General features: G+C 39.7%; 1 protein-coding gene across 3 annotated transcripts in view; it reads left to right on the forward strand.

Moving 5' to 3' along the window:
- RBM6 (RNA binding motif protein 6) overlaps window positions 1-16,123 on the forward strand; it is a 106,445-nt gene that overhangs the window by 18,045 nt on the left and 72,277 nt on the right. For 2 of the 3 annotated variants that reach the window (XM_032411318.1, XM_032411317.1), the window contains 3 exons: window positions 7,937-8,047; window positions 12,356-13,634; window positions 15,053-15,142. In XM_032411318.1, coding sequence (XP_032267209.1) covers window positions 8,004-8,047; window positions 12,356-13,634; window positions 15,053-15,142 — 1,413 coding nt within the window. In that variant the 5' untranslated portion in view covers window positions 7,937-8,003. Of the gene's footprint in view, window positions 1-7,936; window positions 8,048-12,355; window positions 13,635-15,052; window positions 15,143-16,123 lie in introns of those variants that run through there. The other variant, XM_032411319.1, reaches the window with a different exon arrangement.

A 16,123-nucleotide genomic window follows, 5' to 3' on the forward strand; every position in this document is an offset into this window, starting at 1 on the left:
TTTCTTTCTTTCTTTCTTTCTTTCTTTCTTTCTTTCTTTCTTTCTTTTTCTTTCTTTCTTTCTCTCTCTCTCTCTCTCTCTCTCTCTCTGTCTCTCCCTCCCTCCCTCCCTCTCTCTCTCTCCTTCCTTCCTTCCTTCCTTCCTTCACACTGGATTCATTTATCTTGAAACAGCAGGCAACTGCAACCGCAGACCTCTGTGGTACATATCAAGCAATTCAACTTTTTCTTGCAGTGTCATGACTTACTCTGCTTCTTGGGAAGACTTTCAGCATCACTAATGGCACTTCATATGGGTCCCATGGTGTTAGTCAAGGTTTATGGTGTTGCATTAAACATGATGAAAAATACAGGAGAACCGGGAGAAATCACTTTTTACTGTGATAGGCAATTTGCCAGAAAGACTAACGGACTCTGCAGGGTTGATTATTGTCTTTTTTTTTTTTTTAAGGGGATACTTACAACAACTGAAATAGCAGCAGGAGATGACTGTGAAATTATTACAGTAGTATAGTATGTACTACAGTTAATCTTATATAATTATGATTTAATACAGTGTCTTTACATTTGTTTACATTTTTCTCAACTGCAAATGGTACAACTTATGGTCTGTGAGTTTGTAAATTTTGATAAATTTTAACTTTTTTTTTAAAGATTTATTTACTTTAGAGAGAGAGTGCACACTTGAGTGGAGGGAAGGGCAGAGGGAGAGAAGCAGACTCCCTGCTGAGCAGGGAGCCCAACACAGGGCTCCATCCCAGGACCATGAGATCATGACCTGAACCTGAACTGAAATCAAGAGCCGGACGCTTGACCAACCGAGCTACCCAGGCACCCCAAATTTAACTTTTTATTACTTTTGTGTGTATTTTATGGTAGTAAGTGATAAAATAGACAAATATCTACATATATTTTGTGCCTTCATGATATACCTAACTTCTTCTTAGTTTTATTTAGTATTTTTAGGTTACATGGTTCATCTGCAAGTTTTCAACTTTGTCATAAATCTCGAAAAATGTTTCCACTATATTTATTGAAAAAAATGGACTCACCACAGTTCAGACTTGTGTTGTTCAAGGATCAATTGTAGTTAGATCATGTTTTTTTAATTTATTTTGCTCATGTCCTCTTTTGATTAGAAAATTTTAAACTATTAACATTGAAAGTAATTACTGATAAGGAGGGACTTTTGCTATTTTGCTTTTTGTTTTCTGTATGCCCTATAGCTTTTTTTTGTCCTTCGTTTCTTCCATTGTGGCCTTCTTTATGTTCAGTTGTTTTTTTTGTTTGCAGTGAAATGTTTTGATTTCCTTCTCATTTTCTTGCATGTGTATTCTTTGTGGTTACCATGGGAATTACATTTAACATCCAACAGTTATAACAACTTAATTTGAATTTATATCAACTGAAGTTCACTAGCATGCAAAAACTCCGCTTCTGTACAGCTTCTTCTCTTTCTGTTATCAGTGTCACAGGTAACATCTTTATAAATTGTGTCCCCAGTAACCTAGATTAATAATTGTTTTTTATGTATCTGTCTTTTATTATTTATTTTTGGTGCACAAAGTTTTTTTTTTAAAGGTTTTATGTATTTATTTGAGAGAGAGAATGAGAGAGAGAGAGATATAGCATGAGAGGGGGGAGGTTCAGAGGGAGAAGCAGACTCCCCACTGAGCAGGGAGCCCGATGTGGGACTTGATCCTGGAACTCCAGGATTATGGCCTGAGCCGAAGGCAGTTGCTTAACCATCTGAGGCACCCAGGCACTCACACAAAGGAGTTTTTATTAAAGCATGGAGATAGGACCCGTGGGCAGAAAGAGCTGTGCGTCTGTCTTTTAAATCATGTGGAAAATAGGGGCACCTGGGTGGCTCAGTCGTTAAGCGTCTGCCTTCGGCTCAGGTCATGATCCCAGGGTCCTGGGATCGAGCCCTGCATTGGGCTCCCTGCTCAGCGGGCAGCCTGCTTCTCCCTCTCCCACTCCCCCTGCTTGTGTTCCTCTCTTGCTGTGTCTCTCTCTGTCAAATAAATAAAATCTTAAAAAAAAAAAAATCATGTGGAAAATAAAAAGTGGAGTTACAAACCAAAGTTACAATAATACTAGCTTTTATAATTGCCCCTGTGTTTATCTTTACCAGAGACCTTTATTTCTTCATATGGCTTTGGTTACTGTTTAGCTTCTTTGTCATTTCAACTCGAAGAACTCCTTTAGCATTTCTTGGAGGGTTCATCTAGTGGTTAACAAACTCCCTCAGCTTTTGTTTACCTAGAAATGTCTTAAATTCTTCCTCATTTTTTGGAGGACAATTTTGTTGAACATAGAATTCTTGATTGGCAGTTTGGTTCCCCCCCTTAGTATTTTCTGAAACTGTCCACTGCCTTCTGGCCTCCAGGGTTTCTAATGAGTAATTGGCTGATAATCATATTGAGGATCTCTTGTCACTTCTCTCTTGTTGCTTTGAAAATTCTTTGTCTTTGATCATAATGTGTTGGATGTGAGTTTATCCTACTTGTACTTTATTTTTTTTAAAGATTTATTTATTTTAGAGAGAGAAAGCTTGAGCACATGCATTGCACACAAGCGGGGGAAGGGGCAGAGGGAGAGAATCCTCAAGCAGACTCCCCACTGAGCATGGAGTGGGCCGAGGGGCTATATCCATGACCTGAGCTGAAACCAAGAGTCAAATGGTCAACCAGCTGAGCCACCCAGGCAGCCTCCTTGTATTTCATTTAGTTTCCTAGATTTGGAGGTTCATATCTTACAGAAAATTGGGGGAATATTTTTTTCGCCATTATTTCTTCAAATAATCTTTCTGTCCTTTCTCTCTTTTCCTTCTGGGACTCCCTTCTCATCTATTACATAATCATTGTCAGTTTGACAGCATCTCCAGGCCCTGTAGGTTTTGTTCATCTTTGTTCATTCTTTTTTCTTTCTGCTCTTCAGACTTCATAATTTCAACCCTCTTCTCTTCAAGTTTGCTCATTCTTTTGCCTGCTCAAATCTGTTGAACCCCTTTAGTGAACTTTTCATTTCAATTATTGTGCTTTTCAGCTCCAGGTTTTTTATTCCACTGTATAAATTTCTGTCTCTGTAAATATTCTCATTTTGCTTATACATTGTTTTCCTGATTTCCATTAGTTCTTTAAGCATAATTAAGATAGTTGTTAGAAAGTCTTTGTCTAGTCAAAAAGTGGGCAGAAGATATGAAAAGACACTTCTCTGAAGAAGACATACAAATGGCTAACAGACACATGAAAAAATGTTCATCATCATTAGCCATCAGGGAAATCCAAATCAAAACCACACTGAGATACCACCTTCACCAGTTAGAATGGCAAAAATGGACAGGGAAAGAAACAACAAATGTTGGAGAGGTTGTGGAGAAAGGGGAACCCTCTTACACTGTTGGTGGGAATGCAAGTTGGTACAGCCACTTTGGAAAACAGTGTGGAGGTTCCTCAAAAATTTAAAAATAGAGCTACCCTATGACCCAGCAATTGCACTACTGGGTATTTACCCCAAAGACACAGATGTAGTGAAAAGAAGGGCCATATGCACCCCAATGTTCATAGCAGCAATGTCCGCAATAGCCAAACTGTGGAAAGAGCCGAGATGCCCTTCAACAGATGAATGGATAAAGAAGATGTGGTCCATATATACAATGGAGTATTACTCAGCCATCAGAAAAGATGAATACCCAACTTTTACATCAACATGGATGGGACTGAAGGAGATTATGCTAAGTGAAATAAGTCAAGCAGAGAAAGTCAATTATCATATGGTTTCACTTATTTGTGGAACATAAGGAATAACATGGAGGACATTAGGAGAAGGAAGGGAAAAATGGGCAGGGGGAATTGGAGGGAGAGATGAACCATGAGAGACTATGGACCTGAGAAACAAACAGGGTTTTAGAGGGGAGAGGGGAGGGGGGATTGGTTAGCCTGGTGATGGGTATTAAGGAGGGCACGTACTGCATGGAGCACTGGGTGTTATACGAAAACAATGGATCGTGGATCACTACATCAAAAACTAATGATGTATTGTATGGTGACTAACATAACATAATAAAATAAAAAAAAAAGAAAGTCTTTGTCTAGTAAATCTGATACCTGGGTTTATTAGAGATAGTTTCTTTCTTTCTTTTTTTTTTTTTTTTTTAAGATTTTATTTATTTATTTGACAGAGAGAGACACAGCGAGAGAGGGAACACAAGCAGGGGGAGTGGGAGAGGGAGAAGCAGGCTTCCCGTGGAGCAGGGAGCCTGATGTGGGGCTCGATCCCAGGACCCTGGGATCATGACCTGAGCCTAAGGCAGACGCTTAATGACTGAGCCACCCAGGTGCCCCGAGATAGTTTCTGTCAATTTATTTTGTTTCTTTGAATGGTGGGCCATATTGTCTTGTTTCTTTTTATGTCTTGTGATTTTTTTTTTCTTGTTATTGAAAATCGGGCATTTGACTATCATAACTCTGGAAATCAGATGCTCCCCTTTTGTTGGGGTTTGCCAGTTTTTGCGGGGGGATTGCTGAAGGCTGTAGTAGTCTGTTTTGAGGCTTTTTCTAAACTATTTTGCAAAGACTATTCCGTGTCATCACTGTGTGATCACTGATGTCTGTCCCATTAGCTTATGTTCATCTAATGTTTTCCATGAACAGCAGAAGCTCAAACAAATGAAAACGAACAAAAACACCAACAAAAACAAAGAGAAAAGCAGAAAAATGAAAACCACCTCTGTCTGTTTTTGGATATTGGTTCTCTGCCGGGGCATTCTTTCAACATCTAGCTAGGCTTGCTCTGGGCCTTGGGATCAACCTGAGGTGAAAGCTTAAGGTCTTTTCAGGTCTTGTCTCATCATGTGTCTTGCCTGGGTATGCGTGTAGTTTTCTAAATTTTCCCCTATGCTTGTTGTTTGGAATGTCCTAATTTCCCAAAGTGTTTTCACCCCAACTTCCCCATATCTGTGAGTCTGCTTTGCAGCTTTTATTAGCAATGCTTGCCCCATCCCCACCCACCACTAAAGTTCTGAGTTAGGTGAAACAGACAAACACCAACACCTCACATCAATCCTTCAGATATCTCCCAGACAGATTAGAAGAGATGTGCACAGTAATCTGCAAATCAGGTTTCCCTCTGATTTGAAGGAGGGAGCTGGGAACTGGGTTGCCACTTCTTCAAGACCAAAACCTCTGCCTGTGCAAGGGTGGGTGGGACAGGGATGAGTAAAACACACCACAAAACCTTACTGTTATTTTGAAGATAGCTTTTTCTTTCTTTCTTTCTCTTTTTTTTTTTAAGATTTTATTTATTTATTTGACAGAGAGAGAGATAGCAACAGCAGGAACATGAGCAGGGGGGAGTGGGAGAGGGAGAAGCAGGCTTTTCCGCTGAGCAGGGAGCCCGATGTGGGGCTCGATCCCAGGACCCTGGGATCATGACCTGAGCCAAAGGCAGACGCTTAACGACTGAGCCACCCAGGTGCCCGGAAGATAGCTTTTTCTTGATTGAGCGTTCTCTTGGTTGTTGTACACCTTTGGCTGCTTTCTAAGCTCCAGCAGGGCTGGCTCAGACATTTACTGCCTTTTTTTGATGTTTCTGTGGAGGAATGAGACTTTGGAACTTCCTCATCTCCCATTTTGCTGAAATGTGGTTTGTCTTTTCACTCTCTTGGTAGTATACTTTGCACGAAAGTTTTTTACTTTGATGAAGTCCACTTAATTTTTTCCTTGTGCTTTTGGTGTCATTTAAGAAACCGTTGCCAAATCCAAGGTAATGAAAGTTGGCATCTTTTTTAGTAGCTGTAGCAAAGGTCCTGGAGATGAGTTCTCAGCTTGACTTGGGTTACATGTCCATTTTTAGTTTTAATTTTGTTTATTTTTTAGCAGGAGAAAATTAAATTTAGTGTCATACATATGAGGAATCCATGCAGACATGAAATTCCCCAGGTAGTCTGGCAACATGAGGTTTATATGACATACTGAATAAGGAGAGGGTCAGGGGCCTGAGGGAACAAAGAAGAAGACCCTTAGCAGAAAGGTGAGAAGAGATGTTTGGGGAACAAACTTTGCCCTATCATGCAGATAAGTTTTTTGGTAAAGAGGAATCTCTGTTAATACTCTTCCTGATACAGTCAGACAGTTAAGAAGGAGGTAAAGAGCTTTTCTGCTAGGTTTTGATTGGTATTAATTCCCAATAATGTTTATCTCATAGTGTGGTACATCTTGGTACATGCCCATTTTTAGAGCAATTACTGTGAGTGGTAGACTATTCTGATTGACAAGGCTGGACTGTGTAGAATCAACCATGGGCTGAGGTTGAGAATGGTGTTAAAAATGCTGTTTCCAAAAAGGAAGGTGAATAGATGATAGAAAAATTAGTAAATATTTAGTAAATGTAAAGCATTCTTACTACATTGAGAAATTTATGATGCTCCAGAGTGCATATTTTTTTAAAAGATTTTATTTATTTATTTGAGAGAGTGATCATGAGTGGGAGAGAGGGGCAGAAGGAGAGGGAGAAGCAGATTCTGGGATCATGACCTGAGCTGAAGGCAGATACTTTTTTTTTTTTTTTTTTTAAAGATTTTATTTATTTATTTGAGAGAGAGAGAATGAGAGAGAGAGCATGAGAGGGGGGAGGGTCAGAGGGAGAAGCAGACACCCTGCCGAGCAGGGAGCCCGATGCGGGACTCGATCCAGGGACTCCAGGATCATGACCTGAGCCGAAGGCAGTCGCTTAACCAACTGAGCCACCCAGGCGCCCTGTTGTTTTTTTTTTTTGACAGAGAGAGAGAGACAGCGAGAGAGGGAACACGAGCAGGGGCAGAGGGAGAGGGAGAAGCAGGCTTCCCGCAGAGCAGGGAGCCCGATGCGGGGCTCAATCCCAGGACCCTGGGATCATGACCTGAGCCGAAGGCAGACGCTTAACGACTGAGCCACCCAGGTGCCCCCAGAGTACACATTTTGGGGCGCCTTGGTGACTCAGTCGGTTGAGTGTCCCAACTCTTGATTTTGGTTCAGGTCGTGATCTCAAGTCCCATGTTGGGCTCTACCGGTGGGCATGGAGCCTGCTTGGGATTCTCCTCCTCTCCCACTGCCCCCCACCCCCCTCGCTCACTCTTTCTCTCAAAAAAAAAAAAAAAAGTATTTCTCTTGGTATAAATTAATAAGTAAATGTTTAAAAGTGACTTCCAGGGGTGGGCGCCTGGGTGGCTCAGTTGGTTAAGCGACTGCCTTCGGCTCAGGTCATGATCCTGGAGTCCCTGGATTGAGTCCCGCATCAGGCTCCCTGCTCGGCGGGGAGTCTGCTTCTCCCTCTGACCCTCCCCCCTCTCATGTGCTTGCTCTCTCTCATTCTCTCTCTCTCAAATAAATAAATAAAAAATCTTAAAAAAAAAAAGTGGGGGCGCCTGGGTGGCTCAGTCATTAAGCGTCTGCCTTCGGCTCAGGTCATGGTCCCAGGGTCCTGGGATCGAGCCCCGCATCGGGCTCCCTGCTCAGCGGGAGCCTGCTTCTCCCTCTCCCACCCGCCCTGCTTGTGTTCCCTCTCTTGCTGTGTCTCTCTGTCAAATAAATTAAAAAAAAAAATTAAAAAAAAAAAAAAAAGTGACTTCCAGGGGTGCCTGGGTGGCACAGTTGGTTAAGTGACCCAACTCTTGGTTTTGGCACAGGTCGTGATCTCAGGGTCATGAGATCAAGCCCTGCGTCAGGCTCTGCGCTCAGTGTGGAGTCCTCTTGAGACTCTCTCTCTCTCTCCCCTTCACCCCACTCATGCATGCGTGCTCCCTCCCTCTCTCTCAAATAAAAAAAAAATTAAATTAAAAAGTGACTTCCAAAAACATCCCTGTTGTTGTTCCTGATAAGCCAAGGTGGAAGAAATTAGTTTAGCCTTTTCTTCATGTTCTAATGTGTTTATATTTTGTGGTTTGTTTTATACAGGTACTACTATAACCAGAGTTTGATAGCAAAAGGATCTACTTACTGGGCTCTCTTAACATAGAAAGAGATGTGGGGGGATTCTCGATCTGCTAACAGAACAGGACCTTTTCGGTAAGTCTTGAAATTTGAATATTGAAATTGTAATATTTTAATGATAAAGATGTATAATATTTTTTGGTCTGTCATAAAGAGGGATATTTTCTTTATATAGAAATAGCTCTGGTTTTTTAAAAATAGAAGCTATTTAAAAAATTTCTAGTCATTTCCAAAGTGCTTGTGAGGTTGAATACTGAGCATGCCAAGTGTTTTGTGTTTCAGCACTTTTTTTTTTTTAAGATTTTATTTGTCAGAGAGCAAGAGAGCACAAATGGGGAGCGGCAGGCAGAGGGAGAAGCAGGCTCCCTGATGAGCAAGGTGCCATGAACTTGACCTGAGCCAAAGGCAGACACTTAACTGACTGAGCCACCTAGGCGTCCCAGTGTTTCAGCACTTTTTAAACATTAAAAAATAATCCCCCAATTATTTTTTTAAATCTCTTTTAACAAAGTAATACATACTTGGCAAATAAGGAAAGCTAGCAAAAACATACATGAACATTTATATATGTAAATAAAAGTTTTGTTAATTTCACTAATTTATGTCTAGAATCCAGAGCTGTGTTTGGCCCATGGCACATTGTGTTTCAGTTATCAAAAATAGTTCTGAGAAAAAAAAAAATTACTGGATGCAATTTTCTAAGGTACATTTCATTAGTAAGGGTTACTGGGTACAAAGATGAGTTGAAAGGTAGTACCATTCAGTTATTAGTAGGTTATATTTTAGATTTGTAGGGAGTTAATTTTCTAATAGCGAATATAATAAATTATGATGACTGTATTTTTAAAGCTTTTGCATTGTGTTTACAATTAATAAAATGCCAAAGGAATGTGATTTTTATGGTTTATGGTTTTATGGTTTTACTTGGCCAAAGAAATCTGACCTTTAAAGTTATATATTAAAAAATATTTATATATATATATAATAAATATATATATATTTTAAAAATGCTCCAATTGAAATTTCTGTTATTAGTAAATTTTCTTTTGGATTGGCAGTCTGCAAGATTTTATCATGCAAATTCAAGAGGTGTTCTCATTATTCTGAAGCTGGGGGTTCCAGTGAAAAATTAGGTAGAGAACTGAGTTTTAAAATCCATATAATATTTAGTAAAGCTAGTGTTTCATAAATACTAAATGATAGGGGTCTTTACTTTTGGCTCAGCAATCTTTAAATTAAAGCAGTGGTGATGATGCTGGGTATGTTTTTCCTTTCAAAATTTAGGGTCTGCATCAGTGGTCAGCAAATTATAGCCTGCAGCTCACTTTTGTTTTATTGTAACACAGCCATGATCATTTGTTTACAAATTGTCTATGATTGCTTCCATGCCACAATGGCAGAGTTGAATAGTTGTGACAGACTGCAAAGCCTAATATCAGTACTGTCTGGCTTTTTGTGGAAAGTTCGCCGATCCCTAGTTTAGATCAATGGGCTTATACTTCAACATTTTTAAATATTTAGGTTGTAATCTATCCTTTTTTACTTATATTTATGGATAACTATTTTGTAAGTAAGGCTATTTCTTATAGAATTAATCTAATTTAGATTACTTTTTTAACTTTTTATTTATTTAGATTGTTTAGGTAAGCCTTCAGAAATGTTGGGTAGCCTTAGCTCTATTTTGTAACTTTAAAAAAATTTTCAGAACATTTTTTCTTTGACCAAATTATTATTTAAAATTATATTCCCCCACTGTAATTTTAGTTTAAATATGTTATTACATGCTATTTTTAAGATCTTTGACTAGAATGGAGATGTAGTTTATATGGCATAACTTTTTGGAAGACTAATTTGGATTTTTAAAAAGGTATATTGGGGTGCCTGGGTGGCTCAATCAGTTAAGCGTCTGTCTTTGGCTCAGGTCATGATCCCAGGGTCCTGGGATCGAGACCCGCGTTGGGCTCTCTGCTCCACAGGAAGCCTGCTTCTCCCTCTCCCACTCCCCCTGCTTGTGTTCCCTCTCTCACTGTGTCTCTCTGTCAAATAAATAAATAATCTTTTTTTAAAAAAATAAGGTATCTTAACAGGAAAATGATTTTATATTTCATTTTATCAGCTTCTTTTTTTTTTTTTTTAAAGATTTTATTTATTTGACAGAGAGAGACACAGCGAGAGAGGGAACACAAGCAGGGGGAGTGGGAGAGGGAGAAGCAGGCTTCCCGCAGAGCAGGGAGCCCGATGTGGGGCTCAATCCCAGGACCCTGAGATCATGACCTGAGCCGAAGGCAGACGCTTAACAACTGAGCCACCCAAGCACCCCACATTTTATCAGCTTCTTATATTTTATTTTATTTGGTTGAAAATGATTTTCTTTTTCAAGATTTTATTTATTTATTTGGCAGAGAGAGAGATAGCAAGAGCAGGAACACAAACAGGGGGAGTGGGAGAGGGAGAAGCAGGCTTCCCGCCAAGCAGGGAGCCCAATGTGGGGCTCGATCCCAGGACCCTGGGATCATGAACTGAGCCGAAGGCAGACGCTTAACACCTGAGCCACCCAGGCGCCCCTGAAAATGATTTTCATAGTCACTGCTATTTTCTGTTAATAGAACTGTTTCTTGAATAGTCTGCATAAAATACAGTTCTAAGAACCCTAGTACAGTAAGTTACTCTAGATCTATTTGATCTTCCCAACTTAAGAGGGTTAAGATAATCTATAGGGCAGCATTCAAAGATAGTGTTAGAAACATTCTGGTCAGAAAACATGTAGGTTTAGATGCCTCAGTACCCATGAGTGTTTGCTGAGGCTTAAGTCTTCCTGCAAGCTGACTATTGGGATTTGATGATTTTAAATATGGGAGACACTAGAGTTAGTGGTAATGTCTTAGTTTTAGTGCAAAACTGTATTACTTATGAAGAATGTTTAAACTTTCTCCTCTTATGATGAACCATATAGACATAACTAACGTTAATGGGAGCTAATGGAAGTCATCATGTTCTGAAAATCCATTAAATATGCATCATTCTAATGTTCAGGTTACTGTTGTTAAAGTCCTATTACTTTAAGAAAGGGTTTGACCTTGTAACTCTTTCTCCTGAACTGAGTGACCCAGAATCAGTTGTCCTTTGAGTCTTTCTCTGGTGGTGTAGTCTGTGCTCAGAGGGTCATAAAATAGATCCTGTATATTCTGGTAGGGGAGAACAGAGTTGGACTTGATTTCCTAATACTTTTGTTTTACTGCTAAATAGCAGATAACCCTTTAGATCATTTCATGTTTTTCTTTTTTGTACCTTCCCCTCACCCTCAAGCTCAGGATCCTAGGTATCTAATTGCTTACTTAAATTCCCTTTTACCAAAGCCTAAGCATGTAAATGGTCTGAAGGCTAGGCAAAGGGAAGAATTGGGTAGAATGAAAGACTAGGCCAGTTCTCATTTATCTCTTGAGTTTTGTAAACTGAGAATGTGAATTTAATATTTTGCTTATTTTTAAATATATTTTATTACTATGAAAAACTAGCATGAGGCATTAGAATCTAGAATATCAGCTGCTTCATTTGGGACCTGGAGATAATACTTGAAGGCCTAATGCTCTCTCTAGGTCCCTTTCAGCATTAAGCTCCTAGATGCTGTTACTTGGCTAGGTTGATGTACATATGCTTTGTGGCATGATTCATGCTGCCTTTTGTGATACTCTTGGGTAGTTAAAATAATAGGACCCAGGTGAGAGTGCTTCTAGGTGGATCCACTGTAGAACTGGATTTTAGATGCAGCCAGGGCTGATGCTCAGCTGGTGTACACTTGTGTGCTCCTACTGGTGATTTACAGCCAGTGTTCCTTCATTTTGGGCGTGCATCCATTCCAATCTGGGTGGTGTCCATGCTGTAGCTGTAATCACATATTTTGGGATGTTATCATTGCTGTATGCAGAAATGAGAAAGACACCTCCTGAAATTTACTGTAATACATTTATGGTGCATTGATTTATTTGATGTATAGGAATCATCATGTTGATCTTGGAATTCTAAGTTCCCTGGCTGTAGGAAATGGAAATTTTTGTAGTGTGTCACCATTGCTAGCTTATCTGGTGTTGCGGATTTTCCCTGTTGCAGGACTGGGTGAAAGCTTTTTCTGCAGCAGTCATGTTGAAAACCTTGTGTTGACTTTCCTCGTGTTCTGAAATGGGAACATAAAAGTTTACTCCGCCACTTCGTCTTAAAATAGCAAAACATTGCTGTTTTCTGCAGATCTAGGACCTTGTTACAGAACTCTGCCAAAAAAAAAAAAAATGTTTACAGAAGAATGTGCTGTGATTAGAGAAGAATATGCTGGTGTGTAGATTTCAAACTCTCTGGACAATATGAATAACACTGTCTTTGTTTCTACAGTGGGAGCCAAGAAGAAAGGTTTGCTCCCGGGTGGAACAGGGATTATCCTCCTCCTCCCCTTAAGAGTCATGCTCAAGAGAGACACTCTGGCAACTTTCCTGGCAGAGATTCACTTCCCTTTGATTTCCAGGGGCATTCGGGGCCTCCCTTTGCAAATGTAGAGGAGCATTCTTTCAGCTATGGAGCTAGAGACGGACCGCATGGTGACTATCGAGGAGGGGAGGGACCCGGACATGATTTCAGGGGGGGAGATTTTTCATCTTCTGATTTCCAGAGCAGAGATTCATCACAGTTGGACTTCAGGGGTAGGGACATACATTCTGGGGATTTTCGGGATAGAGAAGGACCACCTATGGACTATAGGGGTGGAGATGGTACTTCTATGGATTATAGAGGTAGGGAGACATCTCACATGAACTACAGAGACAGGGAAGTTCACACCGTTGATTTCAGAGGTAGGGATGCTCCTTCATCTGACTTCAGGGGCCGGGGCACTTATGATTTAGATTTTAGAGGCCGGGATGGATCCCACACAGATTTTAGGGGAAGAGATTTATCAGATTTGGATTTCAGGGCCAGAGATCAGTCCCGTTCTGACTTTAGGAATAGAGATGTGTCTGATTTGGACTTCAGGGACAAAGATGGAACACAGGTGGACTTTAGAGGCCGAGGTTCAGGTACTAGTGATCTAGACTTTAGGGACAGGGATACGCCACATTCAGATTTCAGAGGTAGACATCGGTCCAGGACTGATCAGGATTTTAGGAGCAGAGAGGTGGGACCTTGTATGGAGTTTAAAGATAGGGAGATGCCCTCTGTGGATCCAAATATTTTGGATTACATACAACCCTCTACACAAGATAGAGAACATTCTGGAATGAACGTGAACAAGAGAGAAGAATCCACACATGACCATACAACAGAAAGGCCTGCTTTTGGCATTCAGAAGGGAGAATTTGAACATTCAGAAACAAGAGAAGGAGAAAAACAAGATGTAGCCTTTGAACATGAGTCTGCATCGGACTTTCAAAACAGCCAAAGTCCACTTCAAGACCAAGACAAGTCACAGCTTTCTGGAGGTGAACAACAGAGTTCAGATGCTGGTGTGTTTAAAGAAGAAGGTGGTCTGGACTTTCTTGGCCGGGAAGACACTGATTACAGAAGCATGGAGTACCGTGATGTGGATCACAGGCTGCCGGGAAGCCAGATATTTGGCTACGGCCAGAGCAAGTCTTTTCCAGAGGGCAAAACTTCCCGAGACGCCCAGCGAGACCTTCAGGTGTGTTAACAGAGTAGATTGCTTTTCTGTTTGTTGTTGAGTCATAAGGCTTTTCTGAAGGATAAAGTGTAGAGTCCAGGATACGTGATCCTGGGTCTCTCCTTCTATAACCATTAAAAAACAAAATGGGGGCACCTGGCTGGCTCAGTCAGCAGAGCATGCGACTCTAGATCTCGGGGTTCTAAGTGTCAGCTCCATGTTGGGTGTAGAGATTACTTTTAAAAATAAAATCTTAAAAAAAAAATGTATATTCAAGAATGGAATGTACATCTCTAGAGCAGTGGTTCTCAGCTCAGTTCATACTTTTGGTGTGTCTCTCTTCATTATTTTGTTTATGCTGTTGATTTAAATGCCTTGGGATAATTTAGTTAGAAAGTATGTCTTTGGGAGTTGGTTCTTTCAATTCTTGTTAGGCCTTGTGGCTATTAGGGTACATTTTTTTCTTTTTAAGTTTTTATTTATTTAAGTAATCTCTACACCCAATGTGGGACTCGAACTCATGACCCCGAGATCAAGAGTCGCAGGCTCTTCTGACTGAGCCAGCCAGTAGGTGCATTTTCTGAAACTCGTTTAGGATATACAGAATACCTAGGAGTCTTTCCCTAGTCATGAGGAGGTGATGTTAATGTTTCAAGTATCTTCTTACAGGTAACTTAATTGACTTAAATGTTGAATTTCAATATATATAATATATACTCTATTGTGTATATAATTTAAGTGAGAATAATTAAGTTTGCAGTTGGTTAATGCAAATATTATCTTTTGAAATAGGTTTTCCTCATCTCTACCCAGATTTCTGTTATTTTGGACAGTAATCTTAAGACATGTTAACCAAGTAATGAATTTTGAGAATGTTAGAGGTGATTGACTATATAATTTATTGTTCAGATCAGGACACTTTAAAGAGTAAAAGAGGATGTTGGAGTTGAGGCTTCTATGAATATGGAGAATGCAGATTTCTCTGAATTGTACTGTTGTATGGTCAGATGACACCTTTTGATTTTGTTGTGAAATTTATTTATAGTTGACATCTTTGACGAATGGCACCTGATTAAAATTTTTTTTCTATTTTCTCATTCAGGAAAAGAAAATTACACATTTTTTATGTGAAAAATATTTTTGAGAATATGTTAGGTTTTTTTTTCCTGATTATAAGTCCTATTCAGTACTGTTTCTCTTAATGTTCTGCTTTACTATTTCAAGACTCTTCAGTGAGCCTTGATTATAGCACACTTACATGCTAATGATTGGAAATCAAATTTTGGAACTCAGAAAAATAGAGAATTATAATTTTTTATATCTTAATATGATGCAAATGATTTTGATATTTGATCCTGAGAACCTGTATTTCACCTTCACTTTCATCTGCACACTAATATATTTTTATTTCGGAAATAATCTTTTATTCTGGATTCAAGGATCAAGATTATAGGACTGGTCCAAATGAGGAAAAACCAAGCAAGCTTATTCGATTAAGTGGGGTGCCTGAAAATGCCACAAAAGAAGAGGTAAGGCTCTTGTTTCTTTTTCTTTTTCCTTTTTTTGTCAATTAAAAAAATTATTTTTACTTTTTATTTTGAGAAATTAATAGAGTCATAGGAAGGTGCAAGGAAATATACAGGGACATATTGGGTGTCCTTCCTGCAATGTTAACATCTTGTATTACTATAGTACAATAGCTAAACCAGCAAATTGGTTTTGGTACAATCCACAGAACTTACTTAGATTTCAGCAGTTACACATTCACTCACTGACATGAGGTTTATGATTGCTGTCCTCAGACCTGATAATCATCTTTTAGGGCATAATCCAAAAGGGAGGCTTGGATTACATACATAAAGATGCAGTTTATTTACAGTAGTAAAACCTGGGAGCTGCATAACTCTTCAGTGTTAAAGGACTGGCTGAGTAAATTATGGCTGAACTTAATAGGAGAATCTGGTCAGGCTATTATAATCGGAAGAGCAAACTGTGTTTACTCTGTGCCAGGCATTATGTGATGCTTACAAGCATTAGTTCTTTAATTATCACAGTATCCTATGAATAGGTGTTCTTTATTCATTCCCTCCAAATACAAAGCACTAACCACATGCTAGGCACTGAGTGATATAGCAGTGATAGTCACTGCCTCCATGGATAATAAAAAGGTAAACAAAGAAACAATTTCAGGCAGTGATAAATGCTCTAAAGGAAACTAAAGTAAAGGTGTTGAGCATAACTGGGGTAGGGGCTATTTTCAATTGGGTAGTTAGGGGAAGGCATCACTAAGGAAATGACATTTGAGCCCAGGCCTGAATGCTGCGAGAGAACAGTCCATCTGAAGATGAGGAAAAGAACTGACCAGGCTGAGCGAGTTAAGTGCCATGGCCCTGGACTGGCATGAGCCCAGGGCATCATCTTAAGTTTAATGGATGAGAAACTGAGTACTGAAAACACTCAAGAGAGGCTTGGAATGTAGGCAGTCTGATTTCAGAGCTTGGGTTCTTGAT

This window comes from Phoca vitulina, unplaced genomic scaffold, assembly GCF_004348235.1.
Source record: "Phoca vitulina isolate PV1807 unplaced genomic scaffold, GSC_HSeal_1.0 scaffold13, whole genome shotgun sequence".
Lineage (NCBI taxonomy): Eukaryota > Metazoa > Chordata > Mammalia > Carnivora > Phocidae > Phoca > Phoca vitulina.